Source organism: Mycteria americana, chromosome 1 (genome assembly GCF_035582795.1).
Source record: "Mycteria americana isolate JAX WOST 10 ecotype Jacksonville Zoo and Gardens chromosome 1, USCA_MyAme_1.0, whole genome shotgun sequence".
Lineage (NCBI taxonomy): Eukaryota > Metazoa > Chordata > Aves > Ciconiiformes > Ciconiidae > Mycteria > Mycteria americana.
Genome location: NC_134365.1, coordinates 191,797,623 through 191,821,548, shown reverse-complemented (window position 1 = coordinate 191,821,548; position 23,926 = coordinate 191,797,623). Strand labels below are relative to the sequence as shown.

The following is a 23,926-nucleotide window of genomic DNA, read 5'->3' as shown; positions in this document are numbered from 1 at the left end:
TCACCAATGCTGAGTACAGGGGGATGATCACTTTCCTAGTCCTGCTGGACACACTATTTCTGATACAAGCCAGGATGGTGTTGGCCTTCTTGGCCACCTGGGCACACTGCTAGCTCATGTTCAGCTGGCTGTCAAGCAATACCCCCAGGTCCTTCTCTGCCAGGCAGCTTTGCAGCCACTCTTCCCCAAGCCTGTAGCGTTGCATGGGGTTGTTGTGATCCAAGCGCAGGACCTTGCACTTAGCCTTGTTGAACATCATACAGTTGGCCTTGGCCCATCGATCCAGCCTGTCCGGGTCCCTCTGCAGGCCCTTCCTGCCTTCAAGGAGGTCAACACTCCCACCCAACTTAGTGTCACCTGCAAACTCACTGAGGATGCACTTGATCTCCTCGTCCAGATCATTGATAAAGATATGAAACAGAACTGGCCCCAGCACAGAGCCCTGGGGAACACCGCTTGTGACCGGCCGCCAGTTGGAGTAAACTCCATTCACCACCACTCTTTGGGCCTGGCCATCCAGCCAGTTTTTTACCCAGCGAAGCGTACGCCCATCCAAGCCACGAGCAGCCAGTTTTTCCAGGAGAATGCTGTGGGAAACAGTGTCAAAGGCTTTACTAAAGTCTAGGTAGACAACATGGACAGCTTTTCCCTCATCCACTCAGTGGGTCACCTTGTCATAGAAGGAGATCAGGTTAGTCAAGCAGGACCTGCCTTTCCTAAACCCATGGTGACTGGGCCTGATCACCTGGTTATCCTGTACTTGCTGTTTGATGGCACTCAGGATGATTTGCTCCATAACCTTCCCTGGCACTGAGGTCAGACGACCAGATCCTCCTTCTGGCCCTTTTTGTAGATGGGTGTCACATTTGCTAACCTCCAGTCAACTGGGACCTCCCTGGTTGTCCAGGACTGCTGATAAAGGATTGAAAGTGGCTTAGTGAGCACTTCTGCCAGCTCCTTCAGTACTCTTGGGTGGATCTATTAAAGGATTGATTTTTAACTTGTAAACTGTCAAAGTCTGGTCAACGTTGGTAGCAGCATAACCGTCATAATAGTTTTAAGAGCTCTTTAACTATTTTTGCATAAGTTCTTTGAGTCTTTCATAGTATTTGTGCAGTTCTAGCACAAATCCAAGCAGGAGGTTTTGTCCGCTAAAACTGTGTTATCTGAAAAGACAGCGATTAGGAGGATGTACCAGCTATAAGTGAGTGATCAGATTTGTATTTATTGCGGGATTGGAAGTGGAATGAGGCATCTAATTTATAAGATTAGGCTAGAAGAGGCAATGAACTGGTTGAAGCTGATAGGGCGTGTCATCAAGTAGTAAAGACAAATTGCCAAGTGAACTCACTTGAAATGAAAAAGAAGTGTAAAACCTATATATTTTTCAAGAATAGAGTCTATCTGTTGTTTCCAAAATACCCAGTGCTATGAAACTCTGATACTGAATTACTTCTGTAGTAGCAGAAGCTGTGGGCTTTGCATTCCATTTCACAAAATTTTACATGGGTAGTCAAAAGAGCTAGTTTATTCCAAAAAGTTAGTCCTGCATCGGAACTGTGTGTGCCTTGGAGTGAACTAGTTGCAAAGCTGTTCATGTTTCTTTAATTTTTTGCTCCTTTAGCTTCCTGAGCCAGCCCTTCACATCTGGAGAAGACTAGTGCTGGCTCAAAGAGGTCAGTGTGAAGGGGAGAAGATATACCTTGTCTAGTGGTATTTAACTGTTGGATTGTTATCCGTTCACCGTCAGATTGACACTGTTAAATCTGCTGGGGAAGCTCCATATCGTTTCTTTTGAGTCAGCTGACACTTGTCTCCTTTCTCAGGTTAAGCAAATGTTACAATCAGTTTTAAACTTGATTGTGTGTGTTTAATAAATACAGCAAGTACAAAATAGGAATATATGCTGTATGAATGGCTGCAAAACAGGAGACAAAATTAGTATCTTCCCCGTTCAAACACCTATTACTGGATGACTCGTTTCCCTCATATTCTGTCATGTCTGGCCAGCTGGGGATCTCTTCTTATGCATTTTTAACCTTGGTTATTGTAAGATTCAGTAACAGGTGGCCTTTGGAGGTAGTGATAGAATAGGTGATTTGCAAAATCAACTTGGAGAAATGGCTTCCTCATAGTTTGACTTGTTAGCCTTGATGGAGATGTATTTTAATGAGTACTCAAGCCCCATTGCTTGCTGGTGTGGAACATAGTCGAAGCTCGTCTGCGTGAGGAGAAGGTGGTCAGACAGGGTGCTAGGGTGACTTGTGGCCAGGTTTTCGGAGATGCAATAAGGGATTCCTGGCCAGGTGCAGAGTGAGATTTCAGGTTTGCAGTTCTCAGAACGTTCTAGTCCTTGCCTTTTCAACTACAGTGTAAGTCAGAAAGTTGATGAAATTATGCAGAGAGATACTGTGTCTCTCTCAGGTAAGCTAAGGTCACCCTAACCAGCAGATACTGTCTTTGCATGCAGCTTTTTGGCATCAGGGTCTCTTGCTTCTTTTTGTGCACACAAATGTTAGATGCAAAGTCAGTGGTAGTGATTTCTCTGCACCAAAAATCTGACTTGCAGCCAGATATAGAAGGCTTTCCACATCAAGAGAGAATCCTGAAATGAGAGAGTCCTGCTAGGAGTCAGCAGGATCCTGTTAACCACTGTTCATCAGGTGTGCAAGAAGTAGGCTGGTAATGGGTAGTGTTCATAACACTGAACAAACAGCAGTGAATAGCAGCCTTCCAGACAAGAAGAGACATTTAAGGTGCTCTGACACAGGCAATCGATGTGACGGTGCCTTTAGGCATCACGAGCTGCCAGTGGCAGTTCAGAATGCCCATTCCCATGCCCATTGCCAATAGGGGTATGGCCCACTATACCTCTGTGCTCAGTGTAACCTGTGTTTTGGTGGGCCCTATAGCTGTGAGGTTTGAAGCAGGTTTGTATTGGTTCTTGTCCATCAAAAGCAGACCACTTTTGGTGATCTAAGCGACTTAGGGCTAGCCAATACCCTTTTTATGGAAGGATGTATAAATTGGAATTTTGAGGATACTGAAGGTATCCTCAAGAAGAGAAGCGTGACACCGAAAATGTTCAAATGGCAGAAACATGGAATCAGCGCTTATGTCATGCTAAAAAGTGAGGTGGAAGCATCTAGAATTCATGATACTGAAATGATTAAATCAGAAGGGTTGCTGACAGGGTTCATAAAAGATCGTGGGATGTTGCTGGCGTGTATTTTCTAATTCCTAATGCTTCATCTTCTTGCTGGGTTTATTGTTTTCTCTTGCATCTTGAGCAGAATGATCTCTTCATAGATTTAATTAGGCAGCTAGCACATGTTTAATTTTTTTTGCCTTTTGATTATATCTTTCAAAAAATAGAAAAAAATCTGATTTCATTTGAGCCGTGTAATATTATAGCGAAAAAGCTTGCTGTGGTTGAATATAGACTAGCTCTCTAGGGACTTGATTTATTGTTTTTTCATGGCACCCTGTGAATGTATGCAAATTGCAATTATTGTTTCCCATTTTATAGATGGAATAATAGGACTTTTTTTCCTCAATTCACAGGGACATGCTTATAAATACATCGTAGAATCATAGAATGATTGTCTGAGGTACTTTGATATTACAGTTGAAGACTGTTTAAGTATCTGGAAAGGGAGTGTCTTTGTTCAAACATAGATTGCACAAGAAGGTATCTGGCTAGTATTTAGCCTAGTTAGGTTTTCTTTTTTTTTTTTTTTTCTTTCTTTCTTCCTAGGTGAAAGTAGTACAAATATTTGGCAAGCTTAATATCTGGTCTTCTGTGGCATTTGCCCCAGAAGTCCGTGAGGCCTTTCTGACCAAACACTTGATTTTGTAATTAGATTCTTGAAAGTGGTTATCTACAATTTTATAAAAGCTTTTACATTTAAAAGAATTTATTTAAGTCTTTATGCTGATCTAAAGATCAAAATTTTAGTCTAATGTTTGCATCTAGTTACCATGAACAGTCATTTTAATTTTGCTCTGCTGTTTTCTGTTTTCATGTCTGTACACAAGCAAAGATGATATTTTGGCTGTGAAGTGTAGCATTAAAAGTGGTGGATTTGGTTTCTGGTAACATCTGTTAGAAAAAACTGAACCTATACCTCTGAATAGGGGTCTTCTAGACTATAGAAGAGGAAAGGGACTCCTACTTTTTTGCAATGGCAATCAGCTGTTCTGCTTGAATAGACAGGTCGGTGTACTTTCCCTCCTCAGTAACGGAATGGGAGGGACGCTTGCTTAGAAATTCTAGGAGAGGACAGAAGTGGTGTCATGTCTTGGGAGAGACCGAGGAGTCATGTAGGTGCTTTGCTTGTTCTCCCTCCAGGACAGCATAAACATCTATTTCTAGGAGATTCTAAAGCATCTGCTATACCGTTCGTGCCATACGGGAAAATAACAAATATCTTTTTATTGTTCACACATCTGAATAGAAATTTGTGTACTGGCAAAAGAGATTCCTGTAACATAAAACTGCACCAAATTCCAAATCCTTGTACATATTTAGAGTATGTCAAGAAGCCTTAATCTTCTAACTTTTTTAAAAAGTGTGGATAGGAATCACTTGTAATTAGACTGTCTTGGTTATCCACAGTTCTTGGTGCTTATTTGGCATATCACAGTATTCAGATAAGGCAGAGCTGGCATCATTGTAAAATTCAGTATGCCCTTATGTTTCCTAAAAGTACATAAAAAGAAGAAAGACTTGATACAGTTGTCCTTCAGACCAGTAGTTTCTTTTGGGCTTGTAGCATAAATGACCAAACTCCACAGTTAAGTTCTTCAAGGTGGGCCCTTGTCAAAGTGGAGATAGCAGTGGCTGCATTGCCGCTGCTCTTTGGAACACTGCATGGATGGGTTCTTTACCCTGTTAGGACTGCAGGACAAAATGAATACTTTGAACTAGTTGGTGATCCTTGCTGCCTGCCTGTTGGTCTGTGCAGACCAAGTGTTGTGCAGTGATGAGTTAGCTTGAGGTGCTGTGGGATTACCTGGAAACTTCAGTTTGACTTCAGGTGGAGCCCATATAGCTGCGTTGCAGTCTTTGGTCTGATGACAGTAAAGGTGTGAATAACAGTGTTAAGATCTACATCTGAACGGAAATGCTGTAAAACTTTTGAGTAGGTATAATGTCCTTGATTCACACAACAGTAACTGGAAATCTAGATTCTGTCTTCCTTCCCCCAGTTGAGTTTGAATAGAGAATTCCAGCTCTTCTTTTATTCTATATTAAAACAGCAGATAACATGTTGATTGTATTCTGGACTGCTTTGTGTCCTTCAATATTGGTGCAATTTGTGTTGAATGCAGCCAACTAAATTGTTTCAGGTCCAGTCTCCTGAGGATTGTTTGATATGTCTCTACTTGTAAACTGGGTAAATGGTATATGGAAATTGAAACATAAGTGCTCACATCTCACTTCCTCACTGGTAGTAGCTCAGTATGCAGGTTAAACAAATGCAGAGAGGATATCAGGACCTCAAAGAATATGCTTACAAAAGAGCTGGTAAGAAAGAAACTTAGGAATTGCTTTTCTGCCAAGATCTTTTGGAGCAGTAGAAATAGATAATGTGGATGGGCAGCTTTGTCTGCTTCCGTAGGGCTTTCAGGTGAGTCAGCACCATGAGCAACAATAATTGGAGGCTTGTGGCTTTCCATATTGGCACGCATGTCTGACTTCAGTGAGTCATTTACCATTACCCATCACTAAGTAAAAGAGTCACAGTGGATATCATATGCATCCAGTTTGCTGAGACTAGCCAGGTTCAGATACTTGAATTATCTTGCCACAGACTGGCTAACAAAAAGCAGCTGGTATTCATTTTAGGGGCCCCAAACTGGGGATTAAAAAAAAAAATAGCGTGGCAGCTCCAACTGCAAAAGAACTAGTTTTCCTTCAGTGGCCTTTATTAACCCTGAGGAACACGAGTCCCAGACAGATTATGGCGTAAAATACAGTGGTGTAAATACTGCACTCTGCTCCTGATGTACCTAGTACTTCATTAAAGGTTACAAGCCAAAAGGAAACTTTATAGTATTAAGATTCTGCAGCACACAGAGAATCTGAACTAAGTTCTAATACTTTCTGCAAAATAATAGAATGTTTCCCTAAAAGAGGAGCAAATACCTTTCAGGTCAAACAGTAATCAAATGAAATAAAACTCTCTTGGAGTCTCAGGTCAGGGTACAGGCACATTGCAAGTGTATTTGGCTGCTTTGGTAGATCTGTTGCTTTTACTGTGGAATCCATGCCCCCTGCCTGCATTTCTAACTGGGTCAGCATAATTTAGTATGTAGCTATGATAACAAAGCCAGAGGTGAAGTTGTTCTAACTTTGTAGTCTATATGACTGAAAACACCACCACTGTTTTTCTTAGAAGGACAATTTGGAGCTTTATGGGAGTACTTGGTAATTAGGTAGATCTCAAAATTGTGTGTGGGGAAGAAGAGTCTGCCTAGGACATATACTGGGGGTAAAAAAAGACTGGGTAATAATCCATGATGCTTGTAACTAAAGGAATAAACCTAGTAGGAAGGGTTAATTTTGACTAAACATTTGGTTTAGTTTGGCACGGATGTTAAATCTTTTTGCACGTCCAAAAGAAATAGAGGAGATCAGTGTGCAATGTCATTGGTTTTAGTTCTTCCAGTTGTGGTAAAGTAGTTGCATTCAGACCATCGTGATGCTGTCCCAGAATTTCGATTTAGTAGTCCCAGAATTATTCCTTCATGTATTGTGATTTGCTTGCAATTCTTGGAGTAAGCTATCTGCACTTTGAAAGTGTGAACAAGTAGAACAGCAGTTATCAGTTTCTATCAGTGTCCCTTTCTCTCTTTGTTTTTGGCTGAAGCCAGCTGTACCAGAACAAGTAGAGCAGTATCATCAGTCTAAGCCTCAACTTTACACATACTAACAAATTATATTCCTATGCAAATATGGAATATTTAACTTCTAATGTTAACCAAAGATAGGCAGCTGACAACCTTAATCATCTCAACTCTTGTATACAAACAAGCACTTGAATTTTTTTTCTGCCCAAAACCAGCCCAGCTCCTGAGGCTTCTGCATTTTCATGTGCATTGCAGTATTTCATGCTCGTTAAAAGGTGTCAGAAAAGGAATAAGGAAAAAAGGCTAGGAAAGCGATTTCTAGGGAAGAAGAGTGTTTACTTCATCAATGCAAACAGCTTCTCCTTTCACTGTATTGCACCCACACCTACGTTGTAAAGTATTTAAACTATACTCTAGGGTATGCTCATATGCAAGAGGGGAGGTATTAGTTAAATCCAATCCAGCTGTTGGAACTGGGCTAGTTTTTTTTCGTTCAGTTAAGCAGGTGGAAGTAGACTGGAACTGACTTGCAAATGCTAAGCTCTTCAGGTACCCTGTATGTTTAATCAAGCTGCTTTACTATCCCAGCTATGTATTCAGAGTAGGTCTTTACTGTAAGCATGTATCTTCTGGTTTTCAGAGACCAGTTCCTGTAATGTTGAGAGGCAAGAACAGAAATAAAGAATTTAAATGACCAGTTATCTTTTAATGAAGTTTGTAGAAGCAGAGAAATTAGAATCAGTCAGTGAATTTGTTCTCTCTTTTCCACTTAATAGCTGAACTTTCAAAAGCAACTAAATGCACATCTTACCAAAGTTCCTGAAAACGTATCTTTTGTATCCACAGAATAGCCAAAACTGACATTGGTGTGTGGTGTTTGTCTTGTCAAGGTGAGCCTGGCTTTCCCGCTTCCATGGGCTAGCTAGAGGCTGATGCATGCTGGTCAGCCTGCAGGAGACCCGGGTAGCTAGCTAGCTGCTTGGGGGGCAGCTGGCAGGCCAGCCGTGCTGGCAATATTGATATGCTGCCTGGCATAAAAACATCTGTTTCCTGCCTCTCCATCTCTGATATTTTCTGGACTTGCTCCTGTTGCAATGGAAGTGGTGTAAATGTGTTGATTACAATATGACACTCCTCAGGTATCCCACTTAATGAGGTGGCTAGTCTGGGTGAGCAGCACGCTGAGCTCCAGATCTTGTTGTTACAATGGTAGGTAGATTTTTAGTCATTAAATGATGGTTATGCTTTAATCTTCCTTCTGACACAGTTGGTATAGCTAAAAATGGTTAAAATGTTTAAAATTCATACCATGTACTGTTGCAGCATTTGATTATTTTTTTTTCTGTATGGAGAATGTATGTTATTAAACACCTTGTACATGAAACATCATTTTTAATTTCATTTAAGAAATCTTAATCCCAGCATAACAAAGGGAATGTAATGACTTGAGCTTCTCACTCGTTCTATCGTTCACACATTTAAACAGTTTTGGGTTTCTGATTTGTACTGTAACTGGGGATGAAGTAATCTTATCAAGTATCCAGAATTTCTTGTCTCTGAAAGTGATATACTTAAGGGACTTTAAAGTGCTTATAATCAATTAAGATTGATTTTTAGATATGAAGTAGAAATTTCAAATCAACAGAAACCCTAAGACTAGTTTGGATATTTCATTGTGAATGAGATCTAACTTGCATAAAGTAGTACCAATGTTTTAAATCATTCTTTCATAAATAGAAGGACTGTTCTGACTGCTTTGTCTCAGATGTGATTTTGTCCTTTTGAATAAACCTGAATTTTCTTCTTGTAGTCTTGTATAACTTTGGTAGGGTTTGGGGCTTTGTTTTTTTTTCCCCAGGAAAAACACACTACATTATGTATTTGCTACAGAGGGTTTTGGAAAATGTTATCTTGTTCCGATGTGCATTAGGCAAGTACAGCTGATTGGTTTTGGGATTCCTTGAATTGGTTTTTTTTTTGGTTTCCAGAAGCTATATGAGTAGCCTTTTCAGGTAGTTTAATGTATTATGCAGTTAAACATTTTTTATGTTAAACAAAGGCTCAAGAAGCCAGAGAAGCTTGCTAGACTTAATTCTCTCCTTCGAATCTCGATGCTATTCAAAACTTCAAAGTAATATTTTTTTTTTGTTTGCCAGGAAGGTGTGCATGGGCCATCTTAAGACATCAAGTGGTAGTTTACAGCAGTGGTACTTGCTCTTTAACATGTTGTGAGCATCTTGTGCACCTTTGTACAGGGTTTCACAAACAGCACTTGTGAAGTATGCGTGGTTGAGCCAGAGGGTCCCAAACGTTTACTCACTTAATAATTCTTTGAATGTGCTGGCAGTAAGAGTTACTGTTATGCTGATAATTCAGAATTTCACAGGGTTATCTTTAGCCATTGCTTTTTGATATCAAGAGTTTTATGTACAGTTTTGTGTTCTGTCACAAACCAGATATCAACTGAAAAATCAGGAAGACATTTCCCTTTTCCACAGGTGGCTCTGAAATTGGGCTTTGAAATTGAGCAAGAAGTCAGCTTCTTGTTGGAAGAGAGATACCAGAGCTGAAACACTGATCTGATGAGGATGGCTGTATTCTGTGTCGCTTCTGCCCATTGAGTGTGTCAAAGGCAGTTTTACAGGGACTGTGGCATTCTTTGAAGCCTTATTTTGGGCATTCGCTTGTGGGTGCTTTGTTTTCAAGGTCTAGTGTCTCTTAAATCGCTTGTCTTTTGTCAGCTTAACATTTTTGTGTTTTGTATCAGTGTGAAACAAGGTTCCCTTGCAGCCCTTAACACAACAGCCCTAATGTGTGTACTGATTTTCTTTACTGGCATATTAAATTAATTTAAGTTTTGATACTTTGAGGGAACGAGGGATTATTTTTGTTTCAAGTGGAAGGTGTTAGGGAGAGATTCTTGGCGTGTAAGGCTTTGTATATGGCTTTGGAAGAGTATTCAGAAATTCAGGGTAGAAGTGACAACACTGATTTATCTAACAGCATCTAGTAGATCTTTTGGGTTTTTTCCTGGTTTATTTTATAAAATAACAAAATGCTGAAGAACTTGAAATTAGAAACACTGCTGAACATCTACTTCTGACTTTTAACAACACTTACGGTACTTGGTGCATTACTGTGGTTATGTCAGCCTGTCAAACACACCAGTAAGTAATTGTTCTTCACAGATGGTGAACTGGGGAGAAGAAATCTCTTGTTACGAAAGCCTTATGAATTTAAGTCTGGCTTGAGTCATGTGTAACAATTGAGATGTAATGTTGTATCACAACTTGGTAAGTGTTGTATGTTCTTGTTTCCTATAGTACATGCTGACTGATACTTACTCATTTTTACTTTCTGCACCTTACGTATGTTGCATTAATACCCTTGTGTGTAGGAGCAGCCTCACAGTTCAGATTCTGCAGGAATAAACTGTCGTCATTTTTGTGATTTATAGGATGTTGCCTATGCTTCTGAGATTTGGAGTCTGATTTTATTCAGTGAAACTGTTCAGATTTGTCTTGGGGGTAGTTTTGGGATGTGCTGTTTCAGCGTGACATGAAGTTACTTCTTTGAGTACATTAAGCTGAGAAGTGACTGTAGTGAGATGCTGTGGATGTCAAACACTGTATTAGATCCATTGGTAACATCTTGCTAGGCTTCAACTAGTGTTGGATATATAGACTTTAGCAGATGGTTGTCCTCCCAGCCTGAAAGCTGATAATGAATCCATGGAGTTAAGTTGCAGAATAATTTGGTCCCTGCTCCTTGTTTTAGCTGACCTATGTTAGCTGGGGAAAATGTTTAACTTTTCTACTACTGTATAAATCCCTTGTAAATGCCTATCAGTTCCCCATGTGCTGGGGCTTGCAGGTAGTGTAAAAGTGTGGTATTCTGCTTACAGTGGTAACGCTTCCTTAAAGGGAGGCTTGCTTTAGTGCTTAAGACTCCTTCTTTTGTATGCTGTTGGATTATAGTATGTTTATTTCTTCTGAGGCTGTACAAAGGTGCTGATAACCTGCTGTATTTCTAAAATGCTTCATCTGAAACACAAGCTTTAAATACCTACTTCTTAACAAAATGCCAAGTCAGGACAAAAAAATTAACTAGACCACTTAAGTCTGGTTTTGTGGGAATAAATTTGCGCATACATGTGTTTTTTATGTACAGTCTGTAATTGCAACAATTGACACGTATTAAGTGGAATTCATGGTCTTAAATATATTGGTATATAATGGTCATCTCGTATGTCAGGGACATGAAGTGGAACACTAGTATCACCAGGTTAGAAATAATGTCAGCATGGCATGCAATGTTGGCGTGCTCTCTCTATCTGAGAGCACTGGTCACGATCCAACCATGGCAACCACGTTTAACTGCCAAAATGCACCCTAGGCTCTTTGGACGCTTAAGTCCCATATACTTGTAGGAAGACTGTAGCCCTAACACTGTATTACTGATTCGTGGATGATCCTGGTGACCCCAACATGCTGAATTTTTAAAGATGCTGTGCTAGCAGGAGACTCTGCAAGACTGGGAGCCCTTAGTTCAGTGGAAGCCAGATAACACCCATCAGTTCTGTGAAGTTAAGGCTAAGTGATATCCCCAGTTATCAACCTGCTTGCTCTGTGAATGGAGAAGCAGCTCTGGACTTAGTGGCGAGTACTGCCTAATCTGCCTTTTAAAGGGAGACAGAAAAAAAGAAAATGTACCAAAGCTGCTTTGAAAGAGAAACTACATATAATAAGTTTAAAAGGAAATACAAAAGAACAGCTAAAAGGGCAAAACCCAGGTAGTATGGCAATTGCCTTAAGAAGAGTATTAAAGCTCAGAAAATGTATGCTACTAGTTAGCAAAAATGTCCACGCAGTTGATAAACTTTTTTGAAGAATCTTTCTGAAGAGTGGTAGCTCTCTAAATGAGATTCTTGCACATTAAATGTAAAACCGTAATGGAGTAGTCAAATATTTTGAAAATCAGATTGATAAAAGCAAAAAACTAGTGAAAAAAATAGAGACAGAACTGTAATAGGGTAGTATCAGTGGGGCTGAAATAATGGAAGTATGAAACAAAGCTAAAACCCTAATTGAAAAGCTGAGTGAATTATTTGCCTTTAGAAAGAAGCTTAGAGTCTTCCCAGTAGAGCCTTTATGGATGGATGACTGAGTAACTGTCTTTAGTCAAAGCATTGTTAGAGGAGGTTTTAGAGTAAATTGATGAAATGAACAGTAATGCCTTGCCTGGGACTGCACTGTATTTGGTTTTTTCTAAACAAAAAATATTAAGCTGCTGAACTGTTGAACACACCATATAGTCTTTCTTAAATCTTCCTTGCTTCCAGAAGAATGGTAGGTGGCAAATGTTACTGCTGTCCCCTAAAAGAGCTTCAGATTTGGTCTGATTTTTCTGCTCAATAGAAAATATTCTAGACTATTATCACATAGATAAATGAAAAAATGTAGGAGTAAATTGTAATTAGGGAGCAAATTTGGAAGTAAATTGTGCCTTGCATCAATTAAATCACTGAGATTTCAAATCTGGCACATACAGTACTGGATTTTGGGGAGAAAATGCTAATGGACACTCAAGTTAACTGAGTTGTCATGTGATGAGGTACCTCTTAAAGTGTTTAAGATAGGTAGGAATAAAAGGTTAGATTTTAGGGGGGAGGTGGGGCAGTGTTAGTAGTGGGAAGTTCCATAAAGGACTTTGGTGTCTAGCACATTCAGAATGATCAAGAAAAGGAGGTTTTATAGCAGAAATCTAAGACAGCCTCATCTAACTACATTTTTCCATTGAAATGCAGAGTTACCATGGGGAAGAAGTATTGAAAAACATTTTTAGGCTATTTAGTGCCCTTACATTTGACACAGTTTTAAAGATAATTCAAATATAAAATTCTAATAGAATGAGAAACTTGAATGACTGGTCTAGCTAGTTACATGCAATGACTTTTCAGGATCTTCATTTGTCCATTCCCTACCTACCCGATGTTCTCCCTTTCCTTAGCAATCCAGTCCTATCATACTGAGCTTTTGCAGCAGGCTCAGAGGGTCACAAGAATCAAATGGTTTAACAAAATAATGAAGGGGGGAAGAAAGCATTGTTCTGGTAGATGCTCTCATGCTAGTGTCCTTTTACTGTAATGAGGACTTTCTTTGTTTAAAGTAGTATAGTTCACGCTTGTAGATGTCAAAGGAGAATTGTGTCTGTGTTTACTTGAGTGAGTTGGTTAATCAGGCAGTGGACAGGAAGATAAGCCTTCCTTACTCTCAAGTCAACCTAAAATAATTAAATGAACACCGCTATGCAAACTGGTTGAGGACAGTGAAGCTAAGGTAGTGTTCTAAGCACTGAAACTCCGTCCCATATAGATTCATGGAGTGAAGTCTGCTCATTTCATTTACCTGTGTTTGAGCTTTAGCATGTTTGGTATTTCCTCCAATGGATGATGGGGAGTGCTGGTGTTTTCTCTGTACTGCTGGTTTTCACTGATACTTTTGAGCTTAGGGAAGTTATTTGCCCTAACTCAAAAGGAATGTGATAGTAGCAGTGAAGGTCAGTAGCAAGGATAGGACACAGAAAGTATTTTAAAAGGCTAATTTTAGTTAGGGTGGTTGATCTTTCTAGGCTGCCAGCAGTCATCCAGTCCTGATTTTCTCTGAATTGCGTTCTGATAGTACATGTCTTTTCCACTGACTGTAAAGTGAACCTAGGAGATTGCCTTCACTAGGCTAAAATTGTTCTTTCTCAATCTTTTGATCTCTTTTAGCTAAGAGGTATACCAGCATTGTTGGGAATGCGTCCTGAGTGCCCAGTATCTTAAAGGAGCTGAGATATTTATGGGCTGGTTTTCCTTTACAGTGTTTAGGCTATAGATCCTAAGTAGACTCAGTGCCACTGTACTACTTTGTTTCCTTTTGCCACAAGCCTAATCTGTTTTGTTTGCATTGAGCTCAGTCATCCTCTGTCACTCATTGTTGATTTTGGCCAGTTAACTGGCATAGATTTTGTGTTTAGGTTGTGAGTGTGATGATATGTGAACGTGAGACTGTCTAACTAGTATTTACTGCTTCTTTTGGTATGTACATATAAACACCTGGAGAGTCATTCCAGTGAAACTCCATGGGGAAGTAATGTTTTCTGCCTTTGGGATACTTATTGTGGCTTATGACAAAGCTTTCTGTAAGGTGTATAATCTTAAAAAAACCAAACAAACAAACAAAAAACCCTCATGCATCTTGCTAGGCAAGATTGAGTTATAAATTACACACTGTTTTCCTTATCTTTTTGATGAGTAGCTGCACTTTTGACCTAGAAGCAACTGACTCCAAAACAAAACACTTCTTTCTTTACATACAAATCTTTTTATTTTTTATTTACAGACTATGAGAAGACACAGAAATGAAGTTACAATTGAATTGCGGAAGGTAAGTCTGCTTTTGTTTATCAACTGTATTACTTTGCTAATAATGCTCTGGTGTCTTAGCTAAATATTTTACCGTAAGCTTTGCTTTATGGCCCCAAACTTATATAAAAGAGTTGTAAATTTGTAGATTACTAACTGTGGATTCTAATGTTAGTTTTACTCTCCAACTCCTTAAGCTCAGTACAGCAGAACAGTACTGCTTTACTCCAGTGTATTGCTTGGAAATAATCCATATTCAGTTTCTCTACCAGTTCTCATATTATTACAGTGAAGCTGTCAGCTGTTCAAATGTTGAAAGTCTCCCAATGGGAAAAGGGAGAGTTTTAGCGTTTAGAAGGTGCGGATGTTCTTGTATTTTGTTTTCTGGAAATTAATGCTTCTGTGCTGTAGAGGGAGTTAATTTTAGGGTCAGATTTTGGTTATATTGGGTAAATGCCAATATAGCTGGGAAGATCATGACCATCAGAGGCGATCTAGTTCAGCGCTCTGCCTAAATACAGTATTTGTTACACCCTTGTCATTCATAACACTTCCACCAGCCTTTCTAGGCACCTTAAAGGCTTGCTGCTGGAGGACATTTTCACAAGCCAAACTACTCTTGCGCAACATGTGTAAAGAGAAGGGCTAAGCTTTTATCTGCCTTTGGGTACTTTCAATATATTTGAGGACTGATACTGACCCCTTTAGTCTTCCTCTGTTGACACAAATTCAGTTCTTCACCCTTTCCTTGAACATTCTGTTTCCTAGATTTGACTTGTTGCTGCTCCTCAGATCTAAATTGCCTGGATCTTTCTGGAAGTGTGGAAGGATACAGGCCACAGCTGAGGTTTAAATGGGACAGTGAAAAACAATTCTTAACACAGTATTTCTATTTATATTGAGTATGTTGTTGACTTGCACTCAGTCTATGATCAGTTATATCCTTCGGACACTTCCTACAGTACTGCAAAGCAAGGGTAGTTGTTTACATTCTCTATTTGCATAGTTAAATAAATGCAGAAGTTTTAAACATGATTGCTTCTTGTCTTTTGAATTGCATCTGCTTTTTCCAGAATTTCTTAACTTGAATTCCCATTCTGTTCCAGTGTGCTTCAAGGCCTCTCCAGCTTGGTATCGCCCATGTTTTCTAATATTTTCCTTAATGACTCGATGGAAGTGTGTGCTTTGAATATTCTAGATATAGGCCAAGCTCCTTTGGGTCTCCCATTTGATGCATATCTCCAGTTTGCCAGATGAATCATTGACAGTCTGAGTGGTGCTTGCTTAGGGACTGCACACCCACCCAATTTAATCTAAATTTTTTTTTCATTATTTGCAAACCAGGAGAGAAGACAAAAACCTTGCTAAAATCAAAGTGAAGGGTTTGTAAATAGAAGTTATGTTGGTAGAAATTAGCTTGACTTGGTTTTGAGACATTTTGTCTGCACTTCACCTGATTCATTTTGTCTGCACTTCACCTGTCTGCACATCACCTGATTGTGTAGGAGCTACCAAAAATCTTGTGCTAGTATTTTCCTGGAATCCTTCTGCTCTTCTTAAAAAAGAGACTTTTTTTTCTTTTTTCAGGTCTTACAGAAAAACTTCTGTATGTCATTACAATATAAAAAAAAAATATTTGTAAGATTCATCCTGAGACTGTAAGAATTATTTGAAGAAACCTAATTGGACCCAAATGACTGGGAAAAAAATCATCTTAGTGCTTACATGAGCATGATGTGTCACCTAAAAAATTGTTCAATGCTTTCAGTATTTTCCTAATCAAAGAAATGAGCTGAACATGTCTGAATGTGTTGTGTAGCTTAAGCTGGCTATAGCCTCATCAGTACAGGCAGATGACCGAAGTGTGGAGAAAGCTACTTTTACATACAGTGGCAGATACCAAGTGAAAAATGAAATTAGCCAATTTTTGCTTAAAATGAGATTCAGGTAATTAATTTTGATATCTGAATTATCAGCAGTTGAAGTTTATGCTGACATGTTAGAGGCCCTCTCCGTTCAGAACTAGTGTGTTGACTCAGTGTAAAACTTGCCATATAACTGTGCAACCTGCACTGGGAAGAGTCATTCATAGCACTTGGGCAGCCTATGCCTGCTAGCAAAGCAATGCTGTAAAAGATGGCTTAGCTAATGCAGCATAGCCTCATGCATCTGGTTAAATTGTGAGACTGCATGCAAGCATTCCAGTGCAGTCTTTGGAGAGACCTTTGCAGTGCAAAATGAGAATTTTAATTTTAATTTAGTTCTCATAATTGGTTTTTGTAACAGGTCACAATTTCAAGGCCGTTGTATTACAGAAGCATGGTGAGGAGCAAGTTATACGCTTAACACAAGGCAATAGATTGTCTCTGTAGAAGGACTCTTGTATGTGCCAGTAATATGTGAGTGAAAATGAAGAAGAGGAGGCCTATGAGCTGCTAGTGACTTTTCACTGAAAACTGCACATGCACAGATCAGTTACACACTTAGAGAAGCCTAAGCGCTGGGTGAAAGGGTTATCAAGCACTGGAACAGGCTGCCCAGTGAAGTGGTGGAGTCGCCATCCGTGGCGGTATTTAAAAGACGTTTGGATGAGGTGCTTAGGGACATGATATAGTGGTGGTCTTGGTAGTGGTAGGTTTACAGTTGGACTCGATGATCTTAAAGGTCTTTTCCAACCTATACGATTCTGATTCTGTGTGTGTGGGTCAAGCTGTAAATCAAGAGTGAACAGCAGCTGCAGAACTCTTAAATGCAGGAAGCTGTGTTCTTCTGGAGTGCTTGCTGAACATCTTCCACTGCATAGACCAGAGGAAACCTGCTTTAATAAGAGAGTCACCACGTATCCGACTTGTTTTGCAGCAACTGAACTGGTGCTGGTGGGCAGCTGGTTTGCTGTGGGAGGTCTGTGGCAGATGTGAGGCCATTGTTTCTGGTACAGAATTGGGACTGAAATGTAAAGTGATATATTTGTTCAGCCTGGAGAAGAGAAGGCTCCAGGGATACCTTATTGCAGCCTTTCAGTACTTAAAGGGGGCTTATAAGAAAGGTGGGGACAGACTTTTTAGTAGAGCCTGTTGCGATAGGACAAGGGGTAATGGTTTTAAACCAAAAGAGGGTAGACTTAGACTGGATATAAGGAAGAAATTTTTTACAAGGAGGGTGGTGAAACACTGGAACAGGTTGCCCAGAGAGGTGGTAGATGTCCCATCCCTGGAAACACTTAAGGTCAGGTTGGACAGGGCTCTGAGCAACCTGATCTAGTTGAAGATGTCCCTGCTCACTGCAGGGGGGTTGGACTAGATGACCTTTAAAGGTCCCTTCCAACCCAAACCACTCTATGATTCTATGATATTTTATTAGGCTCCAGCAGTGGAAAGGATAAGCTGTAATACCATTGCTTCAGTCTTCATCTTTATGGCTAACACTGCTACCCTAGCATGAGTATGCCAAATTCAGGAAATGTTTGTGTTGGCATGACCTTAGTAATCCACCAGTGCCTCTTCAAAACAAAGAGGTATCTTCTTTTTATCCCAGTTATCCAGATGCTGGGTGTACACCTGGCTTTTGAAGAAAACAGGCAAATTGAGCATATTCTTCATCTGTACGGTTGAAGCACTACATAGTCATGGGTTTGTCTTTTGAATCAACTTTTGTATAAATATTAAATGAATGGATCTGATGAAGTTGCTTACATCTCTGTTTTGTAAGATGGAATAAATAAATCACAGCTTTGAACAGTAGTAAACAATTTCTGCATGCATTAGTGTGAGGTGTTTATTCTTTTGAGATTACAGACATCAAGGTGCATTTGCAACACATTCTGTGTTTCAAGAATATATTATCTCTATTCACTCTCTTCATATCACACTACAGCTCTTATTCAGAAAGAAACTTTACTTCCCCCCCCCCTTTTTTTTTCTTTTCCCAGTCACTTATTATTTGATTAGTAATTGAGCTAACAAAGCTATCTCTGGCATAAAAGGGTAGCAGTCGTCCAGCAGAATCCTGGCCAAGGCATGAGTTGGCACCATGAGCCAGTCAGATGACAGTCCTGATGGTCAGGTGCCCTTTTCGGATTCCATATTGGCCTTGCTGAACATGTGTTTTACGCATTTTGGGAATGGACCTACTACACTTCTGGAAAAGATGGTCTTGGTCTCTGGCTATATTGTTAGTGCAGCAATGGGCCTAAAAGCTCAAAAAGTAGCTATCTCTCTTTCTAGACAGCCAAGATAACGATGTCAGTTTTGGTGATGGAGACTGTCTCGGGATTTAGAATTAAACTTCTCAGTGTAGTGTCTTGGAGAAGTCTGATTTAGAGTGTTTATCACTTAATTTCAGCATCACAGAAACCCAAAGGCTGCTCTGTTAGCAACAGGGACCCTGGAATTAATTGGCTCACCTAGCTGATTAGTCTCACTCTAAAGGGGAGTGGTGTGGGTGAGTAATGGTTAGGATTCAGTTTAGGGTTCCATACCTAAATGAAGACTGTAACTCCATTGCTGTGAGAGATCCTTTGGTTCTAGGTGCTTGGCTTTCTATGAGGAGGAAGCTTGACTTAGGCCACTTGTGTGCTTTAAGAAAGGTAGCCCTTAGGCAGGTCAATGCTACGGTCATTGAGTTAGATGCCACCCTTCAAAGGAAGCCTTAACACTCCTAACCTCAGCAGAAACAGAGGATCCTGTCCTCCTTTAAGGCATGCTAACTGGAATCCTGAGAACTTCCAGGGTCTCTCACTAGATTTATTTTTGACTTTCTTAGCAAACTCAGCTGCCTCTGAGACACGAGCTCATGAAAGCTCTAATTGCCAATTAAGTTTGATGCAAGGCAAAGCAATTATTTGCTAAACTAAGTGGCAGATTAAGGAGCCATGGGCATATGTCTTTTTTACCTGTTTCTCTGGCATACTGTACTTGTTGTCCCTCCCCTGATCTTTCTTAAATAAGATTGCTTATGTCCACAGTAGCTTCTAAATAAAGTAGTGAGCCTTGAAGAAAGGAGTCTGTCTTCATCTTGCTGGGTGAGCTACAGTGGGAAAAAATCTTCTGATTTTCAGGAAGTCTGAGAATGCAAAAGAAAAAAAAAATCCACATTTTCAGGTTCAGGCTAGTAAGACTTGCTTCAGTTATACATCTTTTCCAGTTCAGTGTGAATGTATAGCTTTCCATTCACTGTAAAGTACATTCTTTTTAGGTGTAAGTCCACCAACTTTAAAAAACAGCCACAGTCAGAGGGAGACTGAAGCACTACTAGTATGTTCTTCTAGAGACTTCTATATCCAGTGTTAGTAGCGCAAATTCTCAGGAAAGATCTTGCATTACCCTGCCTTGACTAATTCCTCAAAGAAAAGACCCTAGGAGGAAAATTATATTCTCAATGTATTCTTCTGGAGACTTAGTTGAAAAGGGCTATGAAGAAATTCGTTGGAGGCTTGCTTGAGTCCATTTTAGCAAGACCATGCTTTTGCCTAACTTAACAGGCCTCAATCTTTGCAATCTGTGCTTGGGGCTATCGGGCCACGCACTGGTGTACACGTATGCGTCTACTTATTTTTAGTCAACCTGCTTATCTTCTGAGAAAGATGTGCCCTAGCCAAACAGGAACATTGTGACTGCTGTCTGTTGTCACAAAGGTGAGTTAGCAGAACTCAAATGTAGAAAAGTTGCCTTTGTCTTCTAACTGCATATCTATAGCTATGCTCTTTACCTGAAGAACAGTCTTGGAATCTGTTTGACTGCATTTGGATGCAAGGAACATAGTTCACTAAGCACGTAGGATATAATTTTGATATCCGTGGATTGTAGGATCATCAGATTGACCTGTTCAGCCTTTTTACAGGTTGACAGGGGTTTTTTTTAAATCTCTCTAGGTGTTAATGAGTTCTAAAACAGCGAGTAGAGCCAACTAATGGTCTTTTCCCAGCCATTAAAGAAATTGGAGCTTTCCCCAAGTTAATATCCAAGAGCTGTTACAAGAAATTCAGTCAGGCTAGATAGCCCACCTAAGAAAATTTCATTGAGAGGATATTCAGTAGAGGTTTTCAGAGCATCCGTTTAACACGATGAGGTTGCAGTGGTAGGCATTTTCTTTTTCTTCATGATGGACTGTGGCAGGTGCTCTCACTGCCAAAACCAAAATTGGAGATTGCATGTAAGTGAAACCTAGAAGTTCGGCTCAGTCTGTCACAACAGTGATAGCTTAAAAGGGATGTCCAGGCAACCCAAATCTACCTCCATCACTGGCCTGATCCTTTAGTCTTTCCTAGGATGTAAGTGCAAAGTGAAGAGCTGCTTGTTGTCATCTGTGATTATAGCTAATGCTGGCTGGTGCTCCAGTTCCTAATGTTGAGATGTTCTTGAAGTTCTGCTCTTTGTCCACAGAGGACTCAAACATCTTAACTTTCATGCTGAAAGAGCTTCTTCCTACTAGCCACTGAGTTTGTAAACCTTTCCCTGACATGAAAAGCATTTTATAATGGTGTTTGATACCTGAGGGCAAAGATTTTCTTGTTTATTTCTTTTCCCTTTTGATCTTGAAGCTTTCCAACAGAGTTGAGACTCTTCATAGAGTTTTCCCATGTGTCAAATGCTGAAAAGCATGGATACAATTATATTTAACACCCTTCACAGCTGCATTAGAGTATCCTGTTGGCCATGTCCTATAGTACTAAGTGCAATGCAGCGCATAGCTTGATGGACATCCTCTTTGCCCACAAGGATTCTTCTTCTGTTAATCATGTTGTCTTTGCAACTTGTTTGCATTGATAGGCGTTTTTTTAAATCCTGTGGCCATTTCCCAAGAAGGTAAACAAGAAGTACTGGGATCTGCAGGATTTGTGTATTTACTGTTCATGCTGCCTGACCTTCCCACTGTCAGTTACTGTTCATGCTGCCTGACCTTCCCACTGTCAGTGAAACAAACAAGACTGGTATCTGTCATCAAAAACTCTTTAACAGATCATCACACTGGACAAGAACGTGCACTCATGATATCATTACTGTTGTTTCTAACCATTTGGCATTTTTGCCTGGCATATATGTCCATGAACCTTTTGTTTGTAAGGAAACCTCTGTAGACTGTTGTAGTGGGATCTCTACCAGAATGTTGACAAGCTCATAACCATCAGTCAGCTGCTGTTTACAAACTTTCAGAATGTATGGTTCAGGCAGTGTTTGAGGATCTTCCCTTTTGAAGGAGAGATGCTTAGTTGGTGGCAAGGTCCTACCCTTCATCAGGGATTCCAGTCTGATGCCTCTCCCTTTGAAAAGTCTCTCACCAGTCTTTGAGCAGAGTAGCTGTAACCAGGGCTGCTTGTTTGTCTTCGGCTTCACCACAGGAGCCTACAGAAGAAGCTGGTGCTATGATTTAGGCAAAAACTTTTGAGTTTGTCACAGTATGACAAAATGCAAGCATTTTAAGGTCATGCCAAGGTGCAAACTGTGTTCTTTTACCTTATGCAGGGGAGTGATTAGTCTGTCAAATTACTGTGTATACTGTATACAGTATTTTAGCGGTCCAGGAATTGGATGCCTTTGCAATGGACAGAGCTGTTTCAAATAGCCTTAGAGCCACTTTTTAGGACTGGAAGGTTCCATGAACCTTCTTTCTAAGAAGGTTCATAGTCTTCATAAAGAAGACTTTATAAGAAATGCTAAAAAGAATAGCTTTTCCTTAGTAAGAAATTTTTAGTGCTTCTCAATAAGTACTAGCCTCTCTGCTTCAGGGTGCTGTGGAAGCTCCTCTATACATGTTCTTGACTTGTTTTTCAGCCCAGCCATCTGCAGACAGTAAGTAGCTACAGGAACGTTCTTGCTCACTCTTATTTTCCCTGGCTAAGGTAATTTTTTGTGGAGCCCATTGTACTACGTGACTGACAGCCTGAAGATGTTGCCTGCATTTACAGAAATTCCAGTGTCAACCTGTTATGTCCTATGAAGTTCAGTTCTCTCTCTTAAGGAGGGTAGAATATCTTGGCATCAGAATATACATGCTTACTCATACTTATTTTGGTTACCATTAACATTAGGAAGCATTCTCTTAGGCATACTCATGTTGCCAAAGGAATTGGATAGTTGTGTATGCAGGTATAAAAGGCTCTCTAAGGAGCTATTAACTTGCTTGCTGGAACGGGAGAGAACTAGGCTCTTGGTTAGCTCAGTTATGGTGTATCTTATGGCCATCTTTAGCATGCAGCTACAAATGGAAGGCTTTTCAGTGTTACGCAGTCTTACCATGCTAAGATTTCTAATTAGTCTGATGCAGTTTTCCTCTTGTTAAGAGACCCTGTCCCATAGTGGAATTTAAACCTAGATTATGTATGTTTGATAGGCCAGAGTTTGAAATGTTGTTCCTTTGTTACCATCTTCACCATTGGTGGCCTCCCAGTGGGATGTCTGCATTCTTGATAGCTGCAGAACAGTTAGTTGGAGCTCCATTTTTCTTTCACCTCTCAGCCTACTGCCGCCATTAGGAGAACAGTCCTTCAGTGTGTGTTCATCTAGGGATTCACTGGACTCTTCTCCAGGTAAAAAGAGCTTTTGTGAGTAGCACTATGTACTGTTTGGATATACTGCATCAGTGTACACATGGGCAATTGCTTGAAGGAGAGAGACAAGTTACTTATCTGTTACTGTTCTTTTGTAACTATGTGTTCATTCACAACCTGCCCTTCTTTCCTCTTTGTCCAAGTCCCTGAGAGATTTCTAGGGAATTGGAAGAACTTAAAAAGAAACATGTTCACCACCCATTTTATGGCCACAAGCAGACAGAATTTGTGCATGCCCCTCTAAATACTATTCAAGCAAATTATTTCTGCTAACGGTACTTGTATAGAAGCGCACACACTGTGAATAAACATGAAGTGTGTATTGAATAATGGTTACAGGCAGGTAGTCTTTCTGAACTTCTTCGGGTGAAGTGGCATGGAATAATCCACTGCTTTGTTCACTGGCACGCTCTAGACTTACTGCCTGGTGTTTGTGGGAGGTGATTTTCCACCTGTTTGGCTGCTGAAGGCCGTGCAGCTCTTTCCTGCTGTTCTGTGAGGATGCTGTTCAGTCACCCACAGTTGGACTCTTGCTTTGTTCCAGCTATGTTCTCTGTATTCCAGCTGCTGCCATCCTGGTATTTCAGGATGTTTGAGAGAGGACCTCTAGATACATCTTCATTCTTGCTTTCTGGAGTAACTGAATACCATAGCCCTTATGTTCCACTCTAGTAGAGGCACAACTCTGACAAACACTGATCACTCAGAATGTTGTAATTGTATACGTTGAAGAGACACACACATCTATAGAGGAATACATATTCATATTCAGTACCACAGTTGTTGCAGCATGACTTTGCTTTTTGCATCCGAAAACTTCTAGATCTTTCAAGCTAGAAAATGTATGATGTGTTTTCAACTGTTTCTGGTTAATGTCTTTTTGAGAGGAAAAATATTGAGGGTGGAAGTAACGTGCATGATAGATGCGGCCCATGATAGATTCACATGTATGCGAATATCGAATATCGTGATCTTCATTCTGAATGGATGCCATCTATTTAATGTCAATACAATTGAGAAGGCTTTGGCCTTATTTAAGTTTCCACTAACAATAGCAGTGAAGTAATATGACTTTAAATGGCTCTTGGATACCCTCTACATTTTAGAGGGATTTCACA

At 40.1% G+C, this 23,926-nt stretch overlaps 1 protein-coding gene across 1 annotated transcript in view; it reads left to right on the top strand.

Moving 5' to 3' along the window:
* The window catches only part of KPNA3 (karyopherin subunit alpha 3), a 51,784-nt gene that overhangs the window by 6,677 nt on the left and 21,181 nt on the right, over positions 1 to 23,926 (top strand). Inside the window, exon 2 of the mRNA XM_075489855.1 lies at positions 14,241 to 14,285. Within this exon, the coding sequence (XP_075345970.1) occupies positions 14,241 to 14,285 (45 nt within the window). The remainder of the gene's footprint in view (positions 1 to 14,240; positions 14,286 to 23,926) is intronic.